The sequence below is a fragment of the Stegostoma tigrinum genome, chromosome 8, assembly GCF_030684315.1.
Source record: "Stegostoma tigrinum isolate sSteTig4 chromosome 8, sSteTig4.hap1, whole genome shotgun sequence".
In the NCBI taxonomy this organism is placed as follows: Eukaryota; Metazoa; Chordata; class Chondrichthyes; order Orectolobiformes; family Stegostomatidae; genus Stegostoma; species Stegostoma tigrinum.
In genome coordinates this window covers 9,139,714-9,163,690 of record NC_081361.1, presented here as the reverse complement: position 1 = coordinate 9,163,690, position 23,977 = coordinate 9,139,714, and the positions used below count along the sequence as shown (strand labels likewise).

The window sequence follows — 23,977 nt, the reverse complement described above, 5'->3', positions numbered from 1 at the left end:
TGTACATGCACACACATCCCCGCAGATGTGCACAGACACTCGCGCACACAAAGACACATCTCTACAGACACAACCCTTGTAGAGACACACCCCTACAGATACACGTGCAAATGCCCCTCCAGGCACACCCAAGGCGGCGCACCTGCAGGCACACGTGCGCATACATACACCTACTCCCCTCCACAACACCCACACACACACACCCCTTCACTTCCGTTCAGACAGACACACACAGGGTTCCTTACCTGCCAGGCTGGTCCGGGTATTTGTGTTTTGTAAAAGCTTCCAGTGATGCATATACCTTTTCTCTCAGAGATTCGACTTCTCCTGGGTTTGATAAACCTTTCGCATCTAAACGGCATATTAAACATATTCACTTTAGGAGCATGAAGAATATAGTCAAAATACTGGTGCCTGTAATGTACTGTTCCTGAAAAAAACCCAAAATCTTCATACGGTGATGCAAGGTGGGTGATTTATATACATTTTAATATCATTTATTTGACAGTTTAGATTTTAATCTAGTAACACGCGGGCTTTGGCATGCCTGTCCATACAGGTTAAACTGTAGTATTTGTCGTTTTGTAGTCATGGGGATTTATTTAAGTAAACACTGAGGGAGATAGTTTATGGTGGTTTATGAGAACTTGTTGACATTGGGAGAGAACTAAACAGAGTAGTGCATTAGATTTTCAGATAGAAGATTCTGGAATTTAGGGCTAACACCCACAGCTTGGAAAAAAATGCTTTTGCATCTCTGTCAGCTTTGCAGCAGTTCTGGCAGACGTTCGATGTGTAAAGCAGCTGCTTGTGATGAAATGTAGTGGTTTCAAATTGTTAAGAAATAAGTTACGTCCATTAGGCTGGTTAGTGTCAAAGTCCCAGACCAGAACAGTTGCATTATTATCCTGAAGAAGTTATTTCACAAGCTCAGGAAGACTAAACTCCAGGAAAAAGCTATCAGATTCACACAAGAGATAGAGAGAATTGAAGCCACCAGCTGAATTATTCCCAGAAATTCTTTCTGGTGTGAACACTGTAAGAGATTACCTTTGTGATTAGTGGGAGTTTATTTCACTGGGTGTTCCTAAACCTTTAAATTGTAAATGGGTTGGTTTATTTTGTTTGACCTTCATTCATTTTGTGCAATAAATTCGTTTTATTGTTAAAATCAAATCCACAACTTGTGAGTCAATGAGAACCCATCTTGTTAAATATAAAAATGATCTACTGAGCCACATTTCAGTCTGGAATTTGACTTGTCCAAGAATAACATCAGCTGACATTAAACAACACAACTACCAATGAACAGCAATCTGATAAATAACTCTCGTAAAATGCAATCCCATTATGTAGTACACTCTAAGGAATAAAACCTTTACTTTTCGCTGCCATTATAATGAATTCCAATCAGCCAAACCTCTTTCAATTTATTTCTACTGTATAAAATGCCAATAAATAACTAACTTGCCATTTACTTACACCAGGCAGAATCTCAGTGAATATTGCCCAGTCCTCATATTAAGATGAAATATTTCCACAAATATTCTAGTGTAGAGTTTAACAGGAAGTATACTAAATTCACTCAGTTCATCATCCAGCTTGAGTTGTTGATGGGGGCCTGTTCCAGCTTCCTAATCCAGTTGCTGAGGTGGGTATAACATGCTGAGTGTTAATGAGGTGCCTGCATTGCCTGTGGAGAGTGCTGCTTCAATGGGATCCCCAGTGAGAGCACGATGCAGAAACTGGCTCCTATCAGTAACAGGTACTGAATCCCTGATAGAGTTTCTATCGCACTGTGTTAGTCTCAGGCAAGTCCGGAGCAATCCAGATTTCCCTTTCGCTCTCTCACTACCACCCCATCCCCTCCCCCCGATCCCCTCCCCCCGACTCTTTGACACGTACACCCCAACTCCACTCGCCACAGCATAGTCACGGTGCAAGCAGTACCTGGATTGAAGAGAACGATGGCCCTCAGACACCCCAACTCAGTCTTGTCCATCTGCATATCTTTCATTTTTGAAACTAATTCCGTCAGAACTCTGCCAGGACAGACAGGAAGGTAAAGCAGTTAGTGTCTCATTTCACCACTGCGATGTTGCCTTCAGCTGCTTTGACTCCAACATGACCCCCATTCTAATGTCCTCAGACACCACAAGCAGCAGCGATTTTCCATGCCCACCGATAGAAAACAGACCAGAAGTATTTCAAAAGGCCTCACGGCCGTGAGCACACAGGCTTCTGGATCTGCATCCATCTTCCAGCATGTACACCGCCAATGGTACCCCTGCTCTGTCCACCTTGTGGAGACCTCTTGGTGCTGAGGCAGATTTCACTGCAGCACTCACAGCTTGCCATCCTGTCTTATGACCCCACTGTGGCCCACAATCTGGGAATCTCTGCTCTAAAGCTCTGGAATTTCCTCTGTCCTCTTGGACAAGAGAGGGATCATCAGCCACATTTTACATTTCTCATCAATCTTATTAAAACATGCAACAGATGCTGGCCCAGCCGCATCCTTTGAAGAATAAAAAACGTTCTATTGACTCCTCTTGGCTGGTTGATGGTAACCTCAGGGTGTGGTGCTGGCTCTAAGACCTTTCACAGTTTCAGTGCTCGCTGAGTCTCAGAAAGAAGGGGCTCCTCTGGAATCTGTGGTCTGCCTCAGTACCAAGAGGTGCCCACAAAGTGGACAGAGTGGAACTACTGCAGGCAGTATACACGGTGGAAGATGGATGCAGATCCAGAGGGAAGGGCATACCAGAATGTGAGCAGTCATTCTGTACCTGTCAAATATAGAGCCCACGCCCGCACTGTGGGCACTGCTGCGATGGACGTGCAACCCTGTAGCTAGGAGGATGCCATCCTTCACAGAGATCGAACGATGTGAGAATGAAGCAATGAGTAGCTCATTCCAACCTGCACAAGAGAAAACACAAGTATTCCCAACACTCTACTCAGATCGGACCATTTCCCATTTAATGGCATTGAGGTCCAATTTCTCTGACAGACACCGACCCATTTAATCCCCTTCCCCATCCCATGTACACCCTCCCCTTTTAACACACCCTACCCACCCATTTAATCCCCTTCCCCACCCCATGTACAGCCTCCCCTATCACACACTCTACCCATTAATTTCTGTGTTTAACGAACATGACCCTTGTGTACTTACTCCAATCTCACGATTAAATCTCCCTGTGCGACCAGGTTTTTGGAACTCCATCTGTCTCTCCCCCTCCCCACCCAGCCCAGTTTTGTCTCTCCATGTTCCTGCTTGACACCAAGGCGACAGTAAAATCTGCACACTGTGGGATCCTGTCATCTGCAGTAATCGAACAAGAGGGTCCGCAACTGAATAGATCTCTCTGTGATCTACTGCCTGAGGTTTGTCGAACACGAGCTCACCTGCCCGGAGGAGAATGACTTGATCGTCGAGGGGGAGATCGGAGAAATGCGGGATCCTCTTGGCCCATTCAACCAGTGTGAAGAGCTGCTTATCGGCGGCTTGGCAAATGTTGGTGACTGGGTCATTGGACTTGACAGGGAGGAGGGGAGAATGAAGACACCATTCAGTCTTATTCAGTTTTAAACAGTGTAACAACAAAGGGGGAAAAACAAAATCTGCACTTTACTTCAGTCAGTTGTTGCATTTTTGCTTCAACCCATCCAAACTAGCGCCACCCAAAGATGTGACAATTGCCCAGTAACATCCCACTTTCTAAACCACTTCAGCCCAAAGGGGTGGGTCCTCCAGGCTTGAGCTTCTGCCTCCTTTGCAACTCCCCCTCTCACCTCAGGGTTAGCTCACTCCCCTAGTGCCTGTCTGGGTGGTAACAATATCTTCATTCCCCAGTCCTCATTGATGCAGACTTAATGGGCTGAATGGCCTCCTACTGTGCTCTATCACTCTCTAATTCTAAACTGAGTAACCTGCCTTTGGACATACGAAGGGCTGCTCAGCTGTGACTTGGTGGAGCCAGTTTAATTACAATTCCTGTCAGCCTGTCAAATTCGTGTTATGATTTGTTTAATGTCTTTTTTTTATTTAAAAGTAGACATGGTTTGAAATTTCTGCTGCTTATTGAGAGAATAAAGTCTCAAGATTTCATAATTTTGAACGAAGAAAACAAGTGTTGCTATACAAGGTGAGATGAGTAAAACATTTATATTCTCATGTTCAGAAATAGCATGAGGTAAAAATGGCTAACAGACAAACTGTCGAACACTGCACAACGTACATCAGATAGTGAGTGTGATCATGGCACAGAGCACAGATTTCTCAGCAACCCTACAATGTTCTGGATGTGAGTTTGCTCGCTGAGCTGGAAGGTTCGTTTTCAGACGTTTCGTCACCATTCTAGGTAACATCAGTGAGCCTCCGACGAAGCGCTGGTGTTATGTCCCGCTTTCTATTTAAACTCGCTAGCACCCTACAATGTGTGCCATCCACTCTCTCTAAAGCCCTGCTTCCATCATAAACAATCTCTGCCTGGCTTCTTCACAGTGCCCCAGGTGATTGCAGCTTGACTTTAACAGCATTCCATAGGTCGGCATGATGTCATCCTAACAGGTGACATGCACCACGGTGACACTCCTACACATGGTATAACACCGCTCTGAGCACCGTATAGCACCGTCCTGACACATTACACACGGTATAACACTGCTCAACACCATATAGCGCCGCTGTGATGCGGTATAACACCGCCCCGACATGGTATAACCTGCCCCAACTTGTGATGTGGTAGAACACCACTCTGACATGGGACACAGTATAACACCACCCCGACATGCAACACGGTATAACACCGGTCTGACATGGGATGCAGTATAACACCGCTCTGACACACGATACTTTGCATAAGTTGATTTTCACTCATGGCATGCGGCTTACCTTTGTTCTGACATGACCCTGAACTGTACATGTGATTACATTTCACAGCCAATTGAGATGCCAACCCAACAGCAGACATCAGAGGGCAGTGGTGTGCTGTGTTGTTGGCACCAGACTGTGACAGTGCAAGCTCTCACTGATTGACGACCCCTATGACCACTCTGAATTATAAGACAACTCACAAACCTGCCTGGTTTAATCTTTTTCCTCAATTTCTCACTTAAGAATTTAAAAGATTAAATTTTATTTTAAGGTGCCATATCCTCTCATCATGTCACTTGTTACTCTTTACCTTGACATTATGGGGCCTTGTCAAACTCTCCCTAGTAACATGCACCCCTCCCTCTCACGGCCAGCTCCCACTGAGCACTTCAGAGACCCTCCCCACTCAACCTCCCTCGGTCACATTTTCCCTCCTATCAGTCATTCTGCACAATCTACATCTCCCCAGTGATCATCCCACCCATATCCCAACATTCCCAATTCCTTATCCTAACACTGTCCAGCCCTATCTTAACATTCCTCCTCCTCAGCCACATTACACCAATCTGACATTTCCCATCCCCATCCCTGTCGCAACATTACTCACCCCGTGCTGTCGTCTACCATCCTGATCCCAACATCCCTCACCCCATCCTGATAGTCGTCAACTCCTTCTGGGCATTCCCCTTCTTGTCCGACTTCTAACTGCAATTCTCCATCCCAACATTCTCTGAAACCACTGGGGCGCTCCATATAGCAACATCAGCAGTCCCTGCGATCACTTTCCTTAGCTCTTCATCTCCCGCCGATGTAGTGACATTGCAACCTTCTGAAATTAATCCATATTCAGCCTCGGCATTCCCAATCCCTTTCCAAGGTGTTCACTCGCCTGTCTTTCTGCTTTGATTCTGTTCCTGCGGGGGTTTGAAAGACGGCAACTCACTCCGGATAGAGACATCACAGACAAACGAACTGTCCCAGAGTTCACGGAACCTGTGGCCTTACCTCTCACACATCACTGCTGACCTACCCTGCTAGTGACTTTACTGGAATGGACAACGGGGGCTTCGCTTGATAGTGAGCATTTCACACCATCTCCCACAGTTGACTAATGCCTGAACTATTAGGCAACCTCAAAAGGACATGACAGCTGCTTCTGAGAGATGTCAGTTTAGTTCTTGCTGCATGAAAACTGAGTTCTTGTTTGGTTTTCCTTTCATTTGAACAAATCTACCAGCTGAGAAATGTGAAGGCAAACAGATTCCCGACTGAAACCCTGCTACGATCAACAGCATTAGGAAGGGTCATCAAGTTGCAACGATAGACCCCTGTTTCTTTCTCCATGGCATCGGCTGCATGCCGTCAGTACTTCCATTTAAAGTGCGGCCTTCCTGCATCTGCAGGATTTTGGCTCAGCATCATCCATCTGATTGGTCTTTTGATGCGTACTATTAAAATACAATTAGCTGTTAATGGAGCCGTGAATAACAGATTCAGAACTAAACCTTCCTTCTTCTGTGCCCTATTAAAATCCAATAAGCAAAGACTCAGGAACAAATGGCATCCAGGTTTAAACCATGTTTGTATTCTGTACAGGCACAGCCCTTCCTTTGTGCCTCACTGCTGTTAGAACATAGAACATAGAACAGTACAGCACAGGACAGTCCCTTCAGTCCACGATGTTGTGCCGACCTATTATCCTACTCTTAAGATTAAATTACCCAAATCCCCTACATTTTACTGTCATCCACATGTCTATCCAAGAGTCACTTAAATGTCCCTCGTGTATCTGACTCCACTACATTCCACGCACCCACCACTCTCTACCTCAGGCATCTCCCCTAAACCTTCCTCCAAACACCTTGAAATTTTGTCTCCTCATAATTGTCATTTCCACCCTGGGAAACGGTCTCTGACTATCCACTCTATCTATGCCTCTCATCATCTTATACATCTCTATCAAATCACTTCTCATCCTTCTTCGCTCCAGTGAAAAAAACTCTAGCTCCCTCAACCTTTCCTCAGAAGACCAGTGCTCCAGTCCAGGCAGCATTCTTGTAAATCTCCTCTGCACTCTCTCTAAAGCTTTCACATCTTTCCTATAATGAGGTGACCAGAATTGAACATAATATTCCAACAGTGGTATAACAAGGGTTTTATAGAGCTGCAGTATAACCTCGTGGCTCTTAAACTCAATTCCTACGCCAATGAAAGACAACATCGCTTCATATAAATTCCAAACTGAGTAGAATAACATCACTTTCTCGGAGGCTCCACTGATGATGGTACCTAGCATAGTGACAAAACATCTGAACAAGAACAAGCCAGCTTGGTGAGCAATTCAACAACCTCACCCACAAGCTGAGCTATAGATCCTTGCAAAAACCTTAAATTCCTGAAGAGGCTTTGCTGCATTTTCCTCCGAGTACTGGAGCCCAGATTCAATTCAGCTATCATCTGTGTGAGGTTGTGTCTTAAATTCGACTTAGCCCAACCTCAAACGTGTTGAAATTAGCACAGCCCAGCCTGGGAGACAGTGTGTGGGGGTGGGGGTGGATGGCAAAGTTTTAACTATTTTTAAAGTCAGCTACAGGTGTCTATGTTGCATTGTCTAAGTTTTGATCATTTATTTCCCTATCAAATGAGAGTCGAAAACAAAATGGGCATGTGCCAAGCAATGTTTAAATTGGCCTATTAGCTGTCATAGTGGGGAACACTTCAGCTCAGGTTTTAAGCGATTATTTCATTGTAATTCAGTTCAGATAAATTGCGGGGCTTGCTTTCTGCTTCCTCACAGAGATGGAATGAGATACGATTTCAACACAAAGGAGCAATCAGATCTACCGAAGGTGGGTTCAGGACAACAGCTTTTTGTGTGCTGAAGTACACAGAGCATAGAACATAGAGCAATACAGCACAGAACAGGCCCTTCAGCCCTCGATGTAGCACCAACCACATTGGTAATAAGCTCATACAGCATAGATCCTTCTGTCCAACTCGCCTGTGCCAACCAGACATCTCAATCTAACCTAGTCCCAACTGTCAGCGTTTAGCCCATATCCCTTTATACCCTCCCTATTCATGTGCCCATCCAGATGCCTCTTAAATGTTGTAATTGTACCCTCCTCCACCAATTGCTCTGGCAGCTCGTTCCACAATGCACCACCCTCTGAGTGAAAAAGTTACCTAATTTTGTTGCTAACATTTGCCTGTAGTCTTGTGCCAGTTTAAATATTGAGATCTTTTGGAGATCAACACCTCAAATTGAGTGAGGAAGGAGTGTCGATAATTATTGAAGATACTGGATGAATTCTTACTGTGAGAGTCCGAATATCCCAAGTGAAAAAACAAATACAGAAGCTAACGTTATTGCACAGGCAATAAACAAATCAGAGAGAATGAAGAAGCAGCCACTGAGAAAATTTCAAAAGCTCTCAAAATAATTACTTTCTGCTCTGATGCATACATCCAGATGCAGCAAAGTGGCCCATTATTGCACATTCAGGAAGTGGTGGAGGCTGGTACAAATTACAACATTTGAAAGGCATTTGGGTGGGTAGATGAATAGAAAAGGTCTAGAGGGATTTGGGCCAAATACTGACAAATGGGACAAGGTCAGATTGGAATGTCTGGTCAGTACAACAGGTTGGACTAAAGGGTCCGTTTCCATGCTGTATGACTGTAGCATAGATATACATACACAGCAGCACGCACATACAAACAAATAATCACACTTGCATACATTGATGCATCAGATGATGCTCATTTGATGAATGGGTGATCTTATGAGGAAAGGTTTGACAGGTTGAGCTTATATCTTTTGGAGTTCAGGTGAATGTTAATGAAACTTGGAAAGATCTGGAGGACACCTGACAGAGCGGATGCTATGAGATATCTCTACTTGTAATGGAGTCCAGAAATAGGGGACTGTTTAAAAAGAAGAGTTTTCCCATTTAATCAGAGATTACGTGGCATGGTGGCTCAGTGGTTAGCATTGCTGCCTCAGAGCGTCAGGGAGCTGGGTTTAATTCCAGCCTTGGGCAACTGTCTATGTGGATGTTTTTCAGAAGGTTGGTAACTCTTTCCACCCTGTAAGGATTCTATGAGAAGAATGTTTTCAAAGAGGGGGCTGTTAATGACTGTGGAACTTGTGGACAGTTATATTATCACTTGGCTGGTAATCTAGAGACCCAGATAACGTTCTGGCTACCCAGGTGTGAATTCCACCTTATTTTAATTCCAGATTTTTTACAATTTGGAATTATGTTATACATAGAACATAACAGCACAGTACAGGCCCTTCGGCCCTCGATGTTGTGCCGACCTAAAGCCCATCTAACCTACACTATTCCATGTACGTCCATATGCTTGTCCAATGATGACTTAAATGTACTTAAAGTTGGCGAATCTACCACCATTGCAGGCAAAGCGTTCCATTCCCTTACTACTCTCTGAGTAAAGAAACTACCTTTGACATCTGTCCTACATCTTTCACCCCTCAATTTAAAGCTATGCCTTCTCGTGCTCGCCGTCACCATCCCAGGAAAAAGGCTCTCTATCCACCCTATCTAACCCTCTGATTATTTTATATGTCTCAATTAAGTCACCTCTCAACCTTCTTCTCTCTAACGAAAACAGTCTCAAGTCCCTCAGCCTTTCCTCGTAAGACCTTCCCTCCATTCCAGGCAACATCCTAGTAAATCTCCTCTGCACCCTTTCCAAAGCTTCCACATCCTTCTTGTAATGCGGTGACCAGAACTGTACGCAATACTCCAAGTGCGGCCGCACCAGAGTTTTGTGCAGCTTCACCATAACCTCTTGGTTCCGGAACTCGATCCCTCTATTAATAAAAGCTAAAACACTGTATGCCTTCTTAACAGCCCTGTCAACCTGGGTGGAAACTTTCAAGGATCTGTGTACATGGACAACGAGATCTCTCTGCTCATCTACACTACCAAGAATCTTGCCATTAGCCCAGTACTTTGCCTTCCGGTTACTCCTACCAAAGAGCATCACCTCACACTTGTCCGCATTAAACTCCATTTGCCACCTCTCAGCCCAGCTCTGCAGCTTATCTATGTCTCTCTGCAACCTACAGCATCCTTCGTCACTATCCACAACTCCACCGACCTTAGTGCTGTCTGCAAATTTACTAACCTATCCTTCTACGCCCTCATCCAGGTCATTTATAAAAATGACAAACAGCAGTGGACCCAACACCAACCCTTGTGGTACACCACTAGTAACTGGTCTCCAGGATGAACATTTCCCATTAACTACCACCCTCTGTCTTCTTTCAGCAAGCCAATTTCCAATCCAAACTGCTATATCCCCCACAATCCCATTCCTCCGCATTTTGTACAATGGCCTACTGTAGGGAACCTCATCGAACGCCTTGCTGAAATCCGTATATACACCACATCAACCGGTTTACTCTCATCTAACCTGTTTGGTCACCTTCTCAAAGAATTCAATAAGGTTTGTGAGGCACGACCTTCCCTTCACAAAACCGTGCTGACTATCCCGAATCAATTTATTCTCTAGATATTATAAATCCCATCTCTTATAACCTTTTCCAACAATTTACCAACAACTGAAGTAAGGCTCACTGGTCTATAATTACCAGGGTTGTCTCTACTCCCCTTCTTGAACAGGGGAACCACATTGCTATCCTCCAGTCGTCTGGCACTATTCCTGTAGACAATGACGAGTTAAAGATCAATGCCAAAGGCTCGGTAATCTCCTCCCTGGCTTCCCAAGGGATCCCAGGATAAATCCCATCCGGCCCAGGGGACTTATGTATCTTCACACTCTTCCTTGTGAACCTCAATCCCACCTAGTCTAATAGCCTGTATCTCAGTATTCTCCTCAACAACATTGTCATTTTCTAGAGTGAATACTGTTGAAAAATATTCATTTAGTGCTTCCCCTATCTCCTCTGACTCCACACACAACTTACCACTACTATCCTTGATTGGGCCTAATCTTACTTTCGTCATTCTTTTATTCCTTAAATACCTATAGAAAGCTTTAGGGTTTACCCTGATCCTATCCGCCATCAACTTCTCATGTCTCCTCCTGGCTCTTCTGAGCTCTCTCTTTAGGTCTTTCCTGGCTACCTCGTAGCCCTCAAGTGCCCTAACTGAGCCTTCACATCTCATCCTAACATAAGCCTTCTTCTTCCTCTTGACCAGAGATTCCACTTCCTTCGTAAACCACGGCTCCCGCGCTCTACCGCTTCCTCCCTGCCTGACAGGTACATACTTATCTAGGGCACACAGGAGTTTTTCCTTGAATAGGCTCCACATTTCTAATGTGCCCATCCCCTGCAGTTTCCTTCCCCATCCTATGCTCCCTAAATCTTGCCTAATCTTATCGTAATTGCCTTTCCCCCAGCTATAACTCTTGCCCAGTGGTATACACTTATCCCTTTCCATCACTAAAGTAAACATAACAGAATTGTGATGGCTATCACCAAAGTGCTCACCTACTTCCAAATCTAACACCTGGCCGGGCTCATTACCCAGTACCAAATGTGGCTTCGCCCCTTGTTGGCCTATCTACACACTGTGTCAGGAAGCCTTCCTGCACACACTGGACAAAAACTGACCTATCTATAGTACTCGAACTAGTGTTCCCAGTCAATATTTGGAAAGTTGAAGTCCCCCATGACAACTACCCTGTCTCTCTCACTCCTATCGACAATCATCTTTGCTATCCTTTCCTCTACATATCTGCAACTATTCGGAGGCGAATAGAAAACTCCCAACAGGGTGACCTCTCCTTTCCTGTTTCTAACCTCAGCTGACGAGTCCCCAAACATCCTTTCTGCAACTGTAATACTGTCCTTGATCAACAATGCCATACCTCCCCCTCTTTTACCATCTTCTCTGTTCTTACTGAAACTTCTCAATCCCGGAACCTGCAACAACCATTCCTGTCCCTGCTCTATCCATGTCTCCGAAATGGCCACAACATCGAAGTCCCAGGTACTAACACATGCTGCAAGTTCACCCATCTTATTCCGGGCGCTTCTGGCGTTGAAGTAGACACACATCAAACCAACTTCTTGCTTGCCGGTGCCATCTTGCGTCCCTGAAACTTGATTCGGACCTCCCTATTCTCAACCTTTTCTATACTTGAACTACAATTTTGGCTCCCACCCCCCTGCTGAATTAGTTTAAAATCACCCGATGAGGAGATTGTTGATTATTGTGAAAACATTGGGTTCGTGAACTCCTTGAAGGAAGGAAATCTGCTGTCCTTCTCTGGGTTGGCCTACATATGGGCTCCAGACCCACAGCAATGTGGTTGACTCTCAGCCATCCTCTGAAATTCCTCAGGGGAGTGTCCCATGCCCAACCATCTTCAGTCATTTCATCAATGACCTTCCCTCTATCATAAGGTCAGACGTAGGGACGTTCGCAGATGATTGCACAATTTCAGCACCATTTGTGACTCCTCAGCCGTGAGAGCAAAGCATGTTCAAAGCACGACCTGGGCAATATCTAGGCTTGGGCTGATAAGTAGCAAGTTACATTCTCACTACACGTGCCAGGCATTGACTATCTCCAGCAAGGAAGAACCTAACCATCTCCACTTGTGGTTCTATGCCATTCCCATCACTTAAACACCCATTGTCAACATCCTCGGGGCTACCATTGACAAGAAACTATAAATACAGTTGCTACAGCAGCAACTCAGAAGCTAGAAATCCTGCCCTGAATCACTCACGTCCTGACTCCCCAAATCCTGTCCACCATCTACAAGGCACAAGTCAGGAGTGTGAGGAAATATTCCCCACTTGCCTGGATGAGTGCAGCTCCAACAACACTCCAGAAGCTTGACACCATCCAGGACAAAGCAGCCCACTTGATTGGCATCACATCCACAATTATGCAGTCCCTCCACCATTGATGTACAGTTATATATATTCTGCACCATCTGCAAGAAGCACTGCAGAAATTCACTAAGACTTCTTAAAATAGGTCCTTCCAAACCCACGACCACTTCCATCTAGAAGGACAAGGGCAGTAGGTACATGAGAACACCATCCACAAGTTTCCCTCCAAACCAAATGACATCTGGGTTTGGAAATATGTCACTGATGCTTTTGTGTCGCTGGGGCAAAATTGAGGAATTCCCTCTCAAACAGCACTGCAGGTAATCCCTACACCAAATGGGCTGCAGCGGTTCAAAAAGACAGCTCTCCACCACCTTCTCAAGGGGGATTATGGATGGGTAATACATAGAACATAGAACAGTACAGCACAGAACAGGCCCTTCTGCCCACAATGTTGTGCCGAGCATTGATCCTCATGGATGCACCCTCAAATTTCTGTGACCATATACATGTCCAGCAGTCTCTTAAATGACCCCAATGACCTTGCTTCCACAACTGCTGCTGGCAACGCATTCCATGCTCTCACAACTCTCTGCGTAAAGAACCTGCCTCTGACATCCCCTCTATACTTTCCACCAACCAGCTTAAAACTATGACCCCTCGTGCTAGCCATTTCTGCCCTGGGAAATAGTCTCTGGCTATCAACTCTATCTATGCCTCTCATTATCTTGTATACCTCAATTAGGTCCCCTCTCCTCCTCCTTTTCTCCAATGAAAAGAGACCGAGCTCAGTCAACCTCTCTTCATAAGATAAGCCCTCCAGTCCAGGCAGCATCCTGGTAAACCTCCTCTGAACCCTCTCCAAAGCATCCACATCTTTCCTATAATTGGGCGCCCAGAACTGGACGCAGTATTCCAAGTGCGGTCTAACCAAAGTTTTATAGAGCTGCAACAAGATCTCACGACTCTTAAACTCAATCCCCCTGTTAATGAAAGCCAAAACACCATATGCTTTCTTAACAACCCTGTCCACTTGGGTGGCCATTTTAAGGGATCTATGTATCTGCACACCAAGATCCCTCTGTTCCTCCACGCTGCCAAGAATCCTATCCTTAATCCTGTACTCAGCTTTCAAATTCGACCTTCCAAAATGCATCACCTCGCATTTATCCAGGTTGAACTCCATCTGCCACCTCTCAGCCCATCTCTGCATCCTGTCAATGTCCCGCTGCAGCCTACAACAGCCCTCTACACTGTCAACGACACCTCCGACCTTTGTGTCGTCTGCAAACTTGCTGACCCATCCTTCAATCCCCTCATCCAAGTCATTAAGAAAAATTACAAACAGTAGAGGCCCAAGGACAGAGCCCTGTGGAACCCCACTCACCACTGACTTCCGGGCAGAATATTTTCCTTCTACTACCACTCGCTGTCTTCTGTTGGCCAGCTAATTCTGTATCCAAGCAGCTAAGTTCCCCTGTATCCCATTCCTCCTGACCTTCTGAATGAGCCTACCATGGGGAACCTTATCAAATGCCTTACTGAAGTCCATATACACCACATCCACAGCTCGACCCTCATCAACTTTTCTAGTCACATCCTCAAAAAACTCGATAAGGTTTGTAAGGCATGACCTACCCCTCACAAAGCCGTGTTGACTGTATTTGATCAAGCCATGCTCTTCCAGATGGTCATAAATCTTACCCCTCAGAATCCTTTCTAACACCTTGTAGACGACAGACGTGAGACTTACCGGTCTATAATTGCCGGGGATTTCCCTATTTCCTTTCTTGAAGAGAGGAATTACATTTGCCTCTCTCCAGTCCTCAGGTACGACTCCAGTGGAGAGCGAGGATGCAAAGATCTTCGCAAGTGGCGAAGCAATCGCATTTCTCGCTTCCCAAAGCAGCCGAGGACAAATCTGGTCCGGGCCTGGCGACTTGTCAATCTTAATGTTTGACAAAATTTTCAGCACATCAGCTTCGTCTATCTCTATCCATTCCAGCATGCACACCTGCTCTTCAAAGGTTTCATTCACTACAAAGTTCGTTTCTTTCGTAAAGACAGAAGCAAAAAACTCATTTAGGGCTTCCCCTACCTCCTCAGGCTCCACACACAAGTTCCCTATGCTATCCCTGATCGGCCCTACTCTTTCTTTGATCATTCTCTTATTCCTCACGTAAGTGTAAAATGCCTTTCTGTTTTCCCGGATTCCTTCTGCCAAGCCTTTCTCGTGCCCCCTCCTGGCTCTCCTCAGACCATTTTTGAGCTCCTTCCTTGCCTGCATGTAATCCTCTCTAGCTGAACTTGACCCTAGCTTCCTCCACCTTATGTAAGCTACCTTCTTCCTTTTCACAAGAAGCTCCACCGCTCTCGTCATCCAAGGTTCCTTTATCTTACCCCTTCTTGCCTGTCTCAGAGGGACATATTTACTCATCACTCCCAACAACTGTTCCTTAAACAGTCTCCACATGTCTATAGTTCCCTTACCATGGAACAACTGCTCCCAGTCCATGCTTCCTAACTCATGTCTAATTGTATCATAGTTTCCTCTTCCCCAATTTTTGAGTAGACAACAAGGCCCACATCCCATGAATGAGCAAAAAGGTACGATTGATCTTCGATCAATAAGAGAGTCAAAGGGTTATTGGGGGTGGATAGGAGACTGGACCTGTGGCTACAATTAGGTTAGCCACTATTTTAATAGATGGCAGCGTACATCCAGGGACACATGGCTGATTCCTTGTTTTAATTCTTGTGTTTTTGCACTGCAGCTCTCACACATACACATAGGTACACACAGGCATAGGAGACCGACCTACGTAAGCATGCATAGAAATATAAGAATATGGAAGCATGGGGAAACTTTCCAGCATACCCACCATCAGGACAGGGAGAGCACAGTGCTGGTTACATTGGAAGGAGCATTTCTCTGTCCCCATCAAAAACCCCCAGGACAGTGACAGCACAGGATTAGATAAAGAGTAGAGCTCCTTGTACTCTTTTAAACTTAAAGTAAAGTTCCTGTGACATTGTCCCCCAGCAAACATGCCCAGTACAAGGAGCAAGGGATTACAAACAGCTACCTTTTTTGAAATGGAAACAAAGTCTCCTCAACACTTTCCCCATCAGACACTCCAGGACAGAGATAGCATGAGGTTAGATACACAGCAAAGCTTCATCTACCTTTTTAAACTGAAAGGAAAGCTTTATCCAATCTTTTAGAATGAACAAAGCAAAGCTCCCTCTACACTGTTCTTATCAAACCCTCTCAGGAGAGGTACAGAACAGAGAGGATACAGAATAAGACTCTGTCTACTCTTTTCACTGAAAGTAAAGTTCCGTTCACGCTGTCACCAGGACAGGGACAGCATGGAGCTTAGATACACGGTAAAGCTCCCTCTATGCTTTTAAACCGGAAATAAAGCCTCTTCCACACTGTTGCTATCAAATACAGTCAGCAGAATGTGGAAATCCTCAACTCATCAGTCTTACCTTTATGCAACCCAAAGGCAGGGTGAAAGGTCGCTGCGGTACCTATCGACAAAATCAGATTCCTAGCACCTAACTAGGCATCTGTAAAATTGCTGAAGGGGACCGAGTCTCACGACAATATGTCATTGTGACCCCACTCATTGCCACATATTGGGGAGGAAACCTGTGCTGATGGGGAATTATGTGGACCACACCAGTAAAGTGGGAGGTGTGCGAGTGCCAGCAATTTGCCTACTGCTGGTCTACACAAGACAGGAGAGGCCACAACTCAAAAAGATTCCCTGCTGACAGCTGATACAGGGCAGTGCTGTGACTGACAGCAACCCCAGTGAGAACCCAAATGATCGCCAACATATTTAAACGTGCACAATGCTTTAGTTCAAACTATGTTTGAATTTAGTCATGGTACTTATTCTTACGTTAAGCAGAAAGAGAGTTGGAAGGGAATCTGTATTACACACCGAATTTCCTGCACTGGCATCCACGTATGTCTCTGTCTTTGGCTCCACAGCTAGTTCCGCTTCTAGAATTTTCTCCACTGGCATGTCATCATTGACGCTGCTGCTGGGCTCCAGCTCATTGTCGCTTCGTTCCTTCCCCCGCTGCCTTTCCTCTTGAACGGCTGAAAGCAAATTGGATATTGTGCAGAAAAGCAGGTCGCAGAAATATATCTCACTTTACCCTGAGTGGAATCGGGGTGGGGGTTGGAGGAGGGAGCCTTGTGAACTTGCCCCTTCAAAGCTTTTAATTGCTTTCCACTGTCTCGCCCGAGCCATCTCCCCACCCACCACCCTCTCACATTCTCAGTGGAGGGCTACGGTTGTCTTTATTGGTCAGTGCATTGGGTATAGGAGTTGGGAGGTCATATTACGGCTGTACGAGACATTGGAATACTGTGAGCGATTCTGGTCTCCCTGTCATAGGAAGGATGTTGTGAAGCTTGAAAGGATTCAGAAAATATTTAAAAGGATGTTGCCAGAGTTGGAGTACTCAAGCTATGGGGAGAGGCTGAATAGGCTCGGGCTATTTTCCCTGGAGTGTCAGAGGTTGACGGGTAACCTTATAAAGGTTTATAAAATCATGAGGAGCATGGCTAGGGTAAACAGGCAGGGTCTTTTCCTCAGGGTGGGGGAGTCCAAATCTAGAGGGCATAGTTTTAAGATGAGAAGGGAAAGGCCTTGTTTGTCCAGATGGAAACGGTCATGGGTTTGGGCAATGCTATCTAAAGGAACCTCAGTGAATTACTGCAGTGCATCTCAAAGATGGTATCTACTGCTGCCACTGAATACCGCCTGTGAAGGAAGTGAATGTTGAAGTGAGTGCATAGGCTACCAATTAAGTTGACTGCTTTGTCCTTTCTAGATGGTACTGAGCCTCTTGAGTATTGTTGGAGCTACACTCATCCAGGCAGTGTAATCCCTCAGAGGTCCTGTCCTCCACCAGCAGCTGCAGGTCCCCAATTAGCTTTCAGCTCTTTGGAGTGGCACCTGGCACAGTGCTGTCTGCAAACTTGGATGTAGGACGATGAACTTGTTTACCTATAATTTTGAGAAGTGAAAAGCTAACCTTCCAGTACAGAACATGAGGGATGTCACTAATCAGATCCAGTCAATTGGAACAGCCCTAGTCACTGTTTCCTATCTTCTGTCTGACTAATATCAGAAGCTTGCTTCCAATTTCAGACCCTTTCAATATGACAACTAACCTCTCGTAACCTCATTAAGAGTCTGCACAGACCATCGGTTCTCCAACCTGTTACTAAGCCTCCTGAGTGCCAGGAAGAGAACAATTCCACAGAATATCTGCAGCAAATAGCAGTGTTGTTTTTGCCAAGAGCTCATTGTATGGATTATTTATTCAACATGAAACTTGCTGTCCATCGATTTTAAGAGATGCAGACGTCCTTGATTAGCAGGTGCATGTCACACACAATGTTTTGCCCGGGGCTAACCATCAACGTTGGGGGTGTGAGGGGTGCATGCATTGGGCAGTAATGTCAGTGTGAGTGGGTTGGGGACTGTCAGCGTGAGAGGTGGGGGGCTGTCAGCGTGTGGGGTGGGGGGGGCTGTTAGCGTGAAGGAAGGAGTACTGTCAGCATGAGGGGAGTTCCAGGAATGTGGGGGGGGGGGGGGGGGGGGGGGCGTCAGCAAGAGGGGCTGGGTGTACTGTCAGCATAAGGGGAGGGATATTCTGCATGAGGGGAGTGGGGACTGGCTGCATGAGGGGTGGGGGCACCGTCGCCGTGAGGGGTGGGGACACCGTTGGCGTGAGGGAGAGGGGGACTGTCGGCGTGAGGGAGAGGGGGACTGTCGGCGTGAGGGAGAGGGGGGTCAGTCAATGCCAGCCTCTGTGGCTGAAGGAATGCAGATGAGAAACTAATTTTATTGCTTTCATTTAAAATTTATCACCCTTCTTTTCATATCCCTCCCACAGTCCCCATAATCCTCTGGGAAAGCTGCACTCATCTGATTTTGGGAAGTTAAGAATCCCCAATGTTAATTACGTTGTCATTGCTGGCTGTACCTCCCACTGCCTCGGCACTAAGCTCTGGAATACAAATTCTTGTCCTTCTTCTCTTTCTTCTTTAAGATGTTCCTTAGAAGTTGCCTCATGAACCAAGCTTTTGGCAATCTGCGCTCACATCACCTTTTGTGCTTGCTGTCTGGTTATGCTTGATAACACTGGAGCTCCTTAGGAAACTTTATTACATTAAAAGCACTAGCTAAACATTTATTTGTTATAAAACCTACTCTACGTTGCCCAGTGTGGGGTAGTCTGAATAGCAATTCCTCTACCACCATCCTACAGGGGGCACTCATGAGTAAAGTGTGGGTCACGGCTATGGATCCAACCATCTCTGGGTCAGTAGTACATTGGGAAGGGACAAAGTTACTGGCACCTACCTTCCCTTTTCATCCCCGTGGCCAGGCATTTCTGGTAGCGACAGTACTGGCAGCGATTGCGTTGCCGTTTGTCGATGATGCAGTCTTTGGTGTCACGACAAGTGTAGGTAAGGTCCTTGCGCACAGTCCGTTTGAAGAAGCCTTTACAGCCCTCACAGCTATACACCCCGTAATGCTTTCCTGGAGAGAGAAGAGAGAACGAGAGAGAAGAGAGAACGAGAGAGAAGAACGAGAACGAGAGAGAAGAACGAGAACGAGAGAGAAGAACGAGAACGAGAGAGAAGAACGAGAACGAGAGAGGAACGAGAACGAGAGAGGAACGAGAACGAGAGAGGAACGAGAACGAGAGAACGAGAGAGGAACGAGAACGAGAGAACGAGAGAGGAACGAGAACGAGAGAACGAGAGAGGAGAACGCAAGAATGAGAGAGGAGAACGCAAGAACGAGAGATTAGTGAGAACGAGAGGAGAACGCGAGAGCGCGCGGGAGGAGAGAGCGCGCGGGAGGAGAGAGCGCGCGGGAGGAGAGAGCGCGCGGGAGGAGAGAGCGCGCGGGAGGAGAGAGCGCGCGGGAGGAGAGAGCGCGCGGGAGGAGAGGGAGCGCGGGAGGAGAGGGAGCGCGGGAGGAGAGGGAGCGCGGGAGGAGAGGGAGCGCGGGAGGAGAGGGAGCGCGGGAGGAGAGGGAGCGCGGGAGGAGAGGGAGCGCGGGAGGAGAGGGAGCGCGGGAGGAGAGGGAGCGCGGGAGGAGAGGGAGCGCGGGAGGAGAGGGAGCGCGGGAGGAGAGAGAGCGCGGGAGGAGAGAGAGCGCGGGAGGAGAGAGAGCGCGGGAGGAGAGAGAGCGCGGGAGGAGAGAGAGCGCGGGAGGAGAGAGAGCGCGGGAGGAGAGAGAGCGCGGGAACGAGAGAGAGATGGGGAGAAAGTTACAGCTAGCTCCGCGAGGGTGAGGGTGAGCACACATTGAGACTGAGCAACAGTGACGCCACTGCACACAATTACAGAACAGGTGGTTGGTCGGCCTCCTGTGTCTGTGCTGGCCTTCTGGGAGCAGGAAATCTCCCAGTGCTACTACGCTCGGTGACCCTCAACAATCCTCCTTTTCAGGCAATAGCCACGTTTCATTTTGAAAGCCCTGACTGAGCCTGCCTCCACCACGCTCTCGGGCAGTTCATTTCAAATCCTAACCACACTTTGTGTGCGAGAAAATGCGTTCCTCAGGTGGAAGCTTGTTGGGAGCTGAACGATGCGGGCTGGAATGGAAAGTACGGCAGTCTGATAAAGTGTTAGCAGCAACGAGCTGCATCTTTTACATGTCTGCCAGGTGTTGTGGAGAGTTCCTCACAAGGCAGCAGTCCGCTGTCAATTCAGGGGGATCGTAACTTGTTAAAGACCTTATTAGCACCAGAGCTGGGAGCTCAAACTGTTTGCTGTACAATCACCATGTATATAATGCAGCAAACATTGCTCAAAAGAATTCTGGTCTGAATACTGGTATAAAGAACACATCCCAAAACAGTTCCTGAGTCTTGACCACAAGATCCAGAATAGCATTCCAGTGCAGTACTGTGGGAGTGCCACTGTGTCAGAGATGCTGGTTTTCAGATGACACATTGTACCTAAGTTCCAACTTCTCTCCCATGTGGATGTTGTTCTAAGGTAGGAGTGTAATGTATGCATGAAGACTAGAATGAGTTTGGTTGGGCCAAATGGCTTGTTCTCTGTGCTGTCCCACCTACAGAGGGGCTTCCTCCCAGCCGATGGTGATGTTAATTTAAGGAAAACTGAGAAAGAGGTCAATTGGTCATTTTCCATTTCTGGGCTGATTGATGCTTATTTACACGTAAACCATTTTTAAGGATGTGATAAGGCATTTATTGCGAAAATTTAAGTCTGTATTAGACCCAAATGTTAATCTCAAACACCTCCCTTGTCTTAACCCTTTCCTCGGCTATAAGCATCGCTGGCAGTGCCATCGCCAATTTCCCTTGAAATAAGCAGCTTGCTCGGCCATTTCAGAGGGCAGTTAAGAGTCAATCACACTGGTGTAGGTCAGGAGTCACGTATAGGTCACACCAGGTGAGGATGGCAGATTTCCTTCCCTAAAGGACGTTGGTGAACCAGATGGGTTCCTCCAACAATCAAAGACATGATTACCATCACTAAAGTTAGTTTCATATTCCTGATTTAACAAATAAATTGCAACTTCACCAGCAGCCATGGTGGGATTTGAAACAGCATTAACCTGAGCCTTCAGTAACTTTACCAGCACACCAGCATCGTCCCTTTGCTGGTGCTTGCACTGAACTGAACATTACTCACAGCGCACACAGTTCCAGCTGCGGAAAGCAAAGGATGGCTGACGGACACCCAGTCCACATTCTATAGCTCTCAATGATGGGCACAGCCACCTTCCCTTTGTTCCCAGGATCCCCTTACACCCACTTAGTCCGGTGAGGAAAAGAAATCTCACAATCTCCCTACCCACTCACACTGCTCTGCAGGAACCTTCCCACATTCACATCAAAGGGTTTCAGGTGTTCGCAGTGAATAAAGGCTGAGCTGGGGCCTTGGAAGATCGAGATCTGACTGTTTGCAAACTCTGCCATTCATTATTGCAATCATTGCTCATTCCTGTGCCTGTTGATTGAAGTGCCTGCTTAGGCCCGGGATCCAAGCCCACATAGAAATGTCGAGTGCGCTAACTGAAGCATTCATAATGCAAGAAATTTGAATGTAATAGCTGTGCTCATCAATGATTTAGCAGTTTTTGAAGCTCCGCTTAAATCTGTTGCGCTCTTGTACATAATTAAAAAAAGACTTGCATTTCAGTAGCGCCCTTTATAATCTCAAGGAGCTCCAAAGTGCTTTGCAGCTATTCAGTGCTGTTAAAGTGGAGTTTGTGTTCAAAATGTAGAAAAAAATGGCAGCAGCAATTTTGTACACAGCAATATCCCACAAACAGCAATGAAAAGATGACCAGATAATATGTTTAAATTACATTGATTGAGGGACTAATTCTGGTCAGAGCACTACTGAAAAGTCCCTGATCTACCGTCATGACATCTTTTACACCCACAGGAAGCCCATATAGACATGGGTAAAACATGTAAACTCCACATAGAAAGTCACCCAAGACTGGAATCGAACCCCGGGCCCTGGTGCTGTGAGGCAGCAACCCTAATTACTTAGTCACTGTGCTGCCCACAACACCCTCAATTTATAGTAACAACTTTCCAGTTACCAATATGACTAACTGACTACCTTACCCACAACAAGCGTCATACAAGGTGGTCTGCCAGGCAAGTTGCTTTACAAACAAAATTACAGATTTACTCTTAAAACAAAATTTCCTGAATGAAGATTTATATTTGTCAGTGTACATAATAAGAGGTTGGGATGCTTATCCCTGTAACTACTGCCAAAACAAGTACACAAACTCAGAGGCAAAAAAAAAGGATAAGAAAAGATTTCTCTGCAGAGATTGGCTTGGTGAGAAAAAAAGCACCTACTAATGGGTTAGTCTTCAAGTCAAAAGGACAATATGTGGGATATTCTGGCTTTTGTGGTTAAGTCACAAAGTAGACACATTCATCACTGATGTCTTATAGATACAGGCTACTCAGAAAATGCAATCTTTCAAAAGAGCAGATAAGCTTTCATTCTGACCTTGTGCTTCTCAGAATTGGAAGGATCAGCTAGGCAGCTTGTTCATACAGCAAGCTTTTCTCCAACTTAGCCTGTGTCCAGAGGGCTTCCCATCAACTGAACAAAACAAACCAAGAACCTTTCCAATCTGGTAGATGTACAAACAAACCCCAGGAGGGTCTACAGCAAAGTAAGCTGTCATTATCAATTATTTCTAGCAAGCCTTGTGAAAAAAATTCCCCAATATCCACAGGGACTGAGCACTTTTAAAGAGGCTCCATTTTCTGCAGAGAAGGCTAAAAGTTAGAGGAATTCAAAGTGATTATGGAACTTGAGCAAAAAGGGGTGTGGGTTTCAAGAAATTGGCAAAAGAACCCTACAAGGGCCTTGGCAAGGTGTGTGTGGAAAGGATGTGTATGGCAATCTAAAACTAGACGCCACTGTTTAAAAAGAAAGGGGTAAAGACAGAAACATTTTCAACAGATTTGAGGAGAAACCTTTTCTCGCACGGTGTTAAGAAGGGCCAAGATAGTCTAATTCTGCTCCGAACCTGTGTCCTTGTCAGGGAGAGGAGGAGGAAATGTCTACCCAGCAAAGGGTCGTGGCCTGGAATGTGCAGGCTGTAAATGCGCTAGACGCACATTCAACAGCAATCTTCAAAGGCAAATGGGATAAATGCAAGAATAAATACATACTTGAATGGAAACAACGCTGCAGGATAATTGTGAAAGCTCAGGGATGTATGAGTAAGAAGCAGTGCAGTCAGAAAAGGGTCGAATGGCCTCCTTCTGTGCTCACTCATTGAAGTCAATTCTGTCACTGTGGCATCCTCTCAGGCCTAAAAACTTGAGTCAATAGTCTCATAGAGATCCACAGCCTGGAAAAAAGTCTCTTCAGCCCACTGTATCCACACTAGTCAAAAACAGGCACTCAGCTTCTCAAAGTCCATTTTCCAACACTTCGCCCATAGCCTTGTATGCTTTGGCATTTAAGTACTTAAGACTGATACTTCAATATTCTGAGTGTTTCTGTCTCTCCCCCACTTACAATCGGTGAGTTCCAGATTCCCACCACCCTCTGTGTGAAAACTGTTTTCCTCACATCTCTTCTAAACCTCCGGCTCCTTACCTTACATCTATGCTGCCTGGTCACTGAATCCTCCACCAATGGAAAAACTTTATTCCTGTCTACCCCAACTGTGCCCCTCATAATTAGA

The 23,977-nt window shown here is 46.0% G+C and overlaps 1 protein-coding gene across 9 annotated transcripts in view; it reads right to left on the bottom strand.

Moving 5' to 3' along the window:
* Nucleotides 1–241: 241 nt before the first annotated feature.
* LOC125456310 (retinoic acid receptor RXR-gamma-A-like) overlaps nucleotides 242–23,977 on the bottom strand; it is a 174,430-nt gene continuing 150,694 nt past the window's right edge. For all 9 annotated transcript variants that reach the window (XM_059647723.1, XM_059647724.1, XM_059647720.1 and 6 more), the window contains exons 4-9: nucleotides 19,121–19,300; nucleotides 16,679–16,839; nucleotides 3,409–3,538; nucleotides 2,787–2,919; nucleotides 1,951–2,042; nucleotides 242–351 (exon numbers count right to left, since the gene is read on the bottom strand). In XM_059647723.1, the coding sequence (XP_059503706.1) occupies nucleotides 242–351; nucleotides 1,951–2,042; nucleotides 2,787–2,919; nucleotides 3,409–3,538; nucleotides 16,679–16,839; nucleotides 19,121–19,300 (806 nt within the window). The remainder of the gene's footprint in view (nucleotides 352–1,950; nucleotides 2,043–2,786; nucleotides 2,920–3,408; nucleotides 3,539–16,678; nucleotides 16,840–19,120; nucleotides 19,301–23,977) is intronic.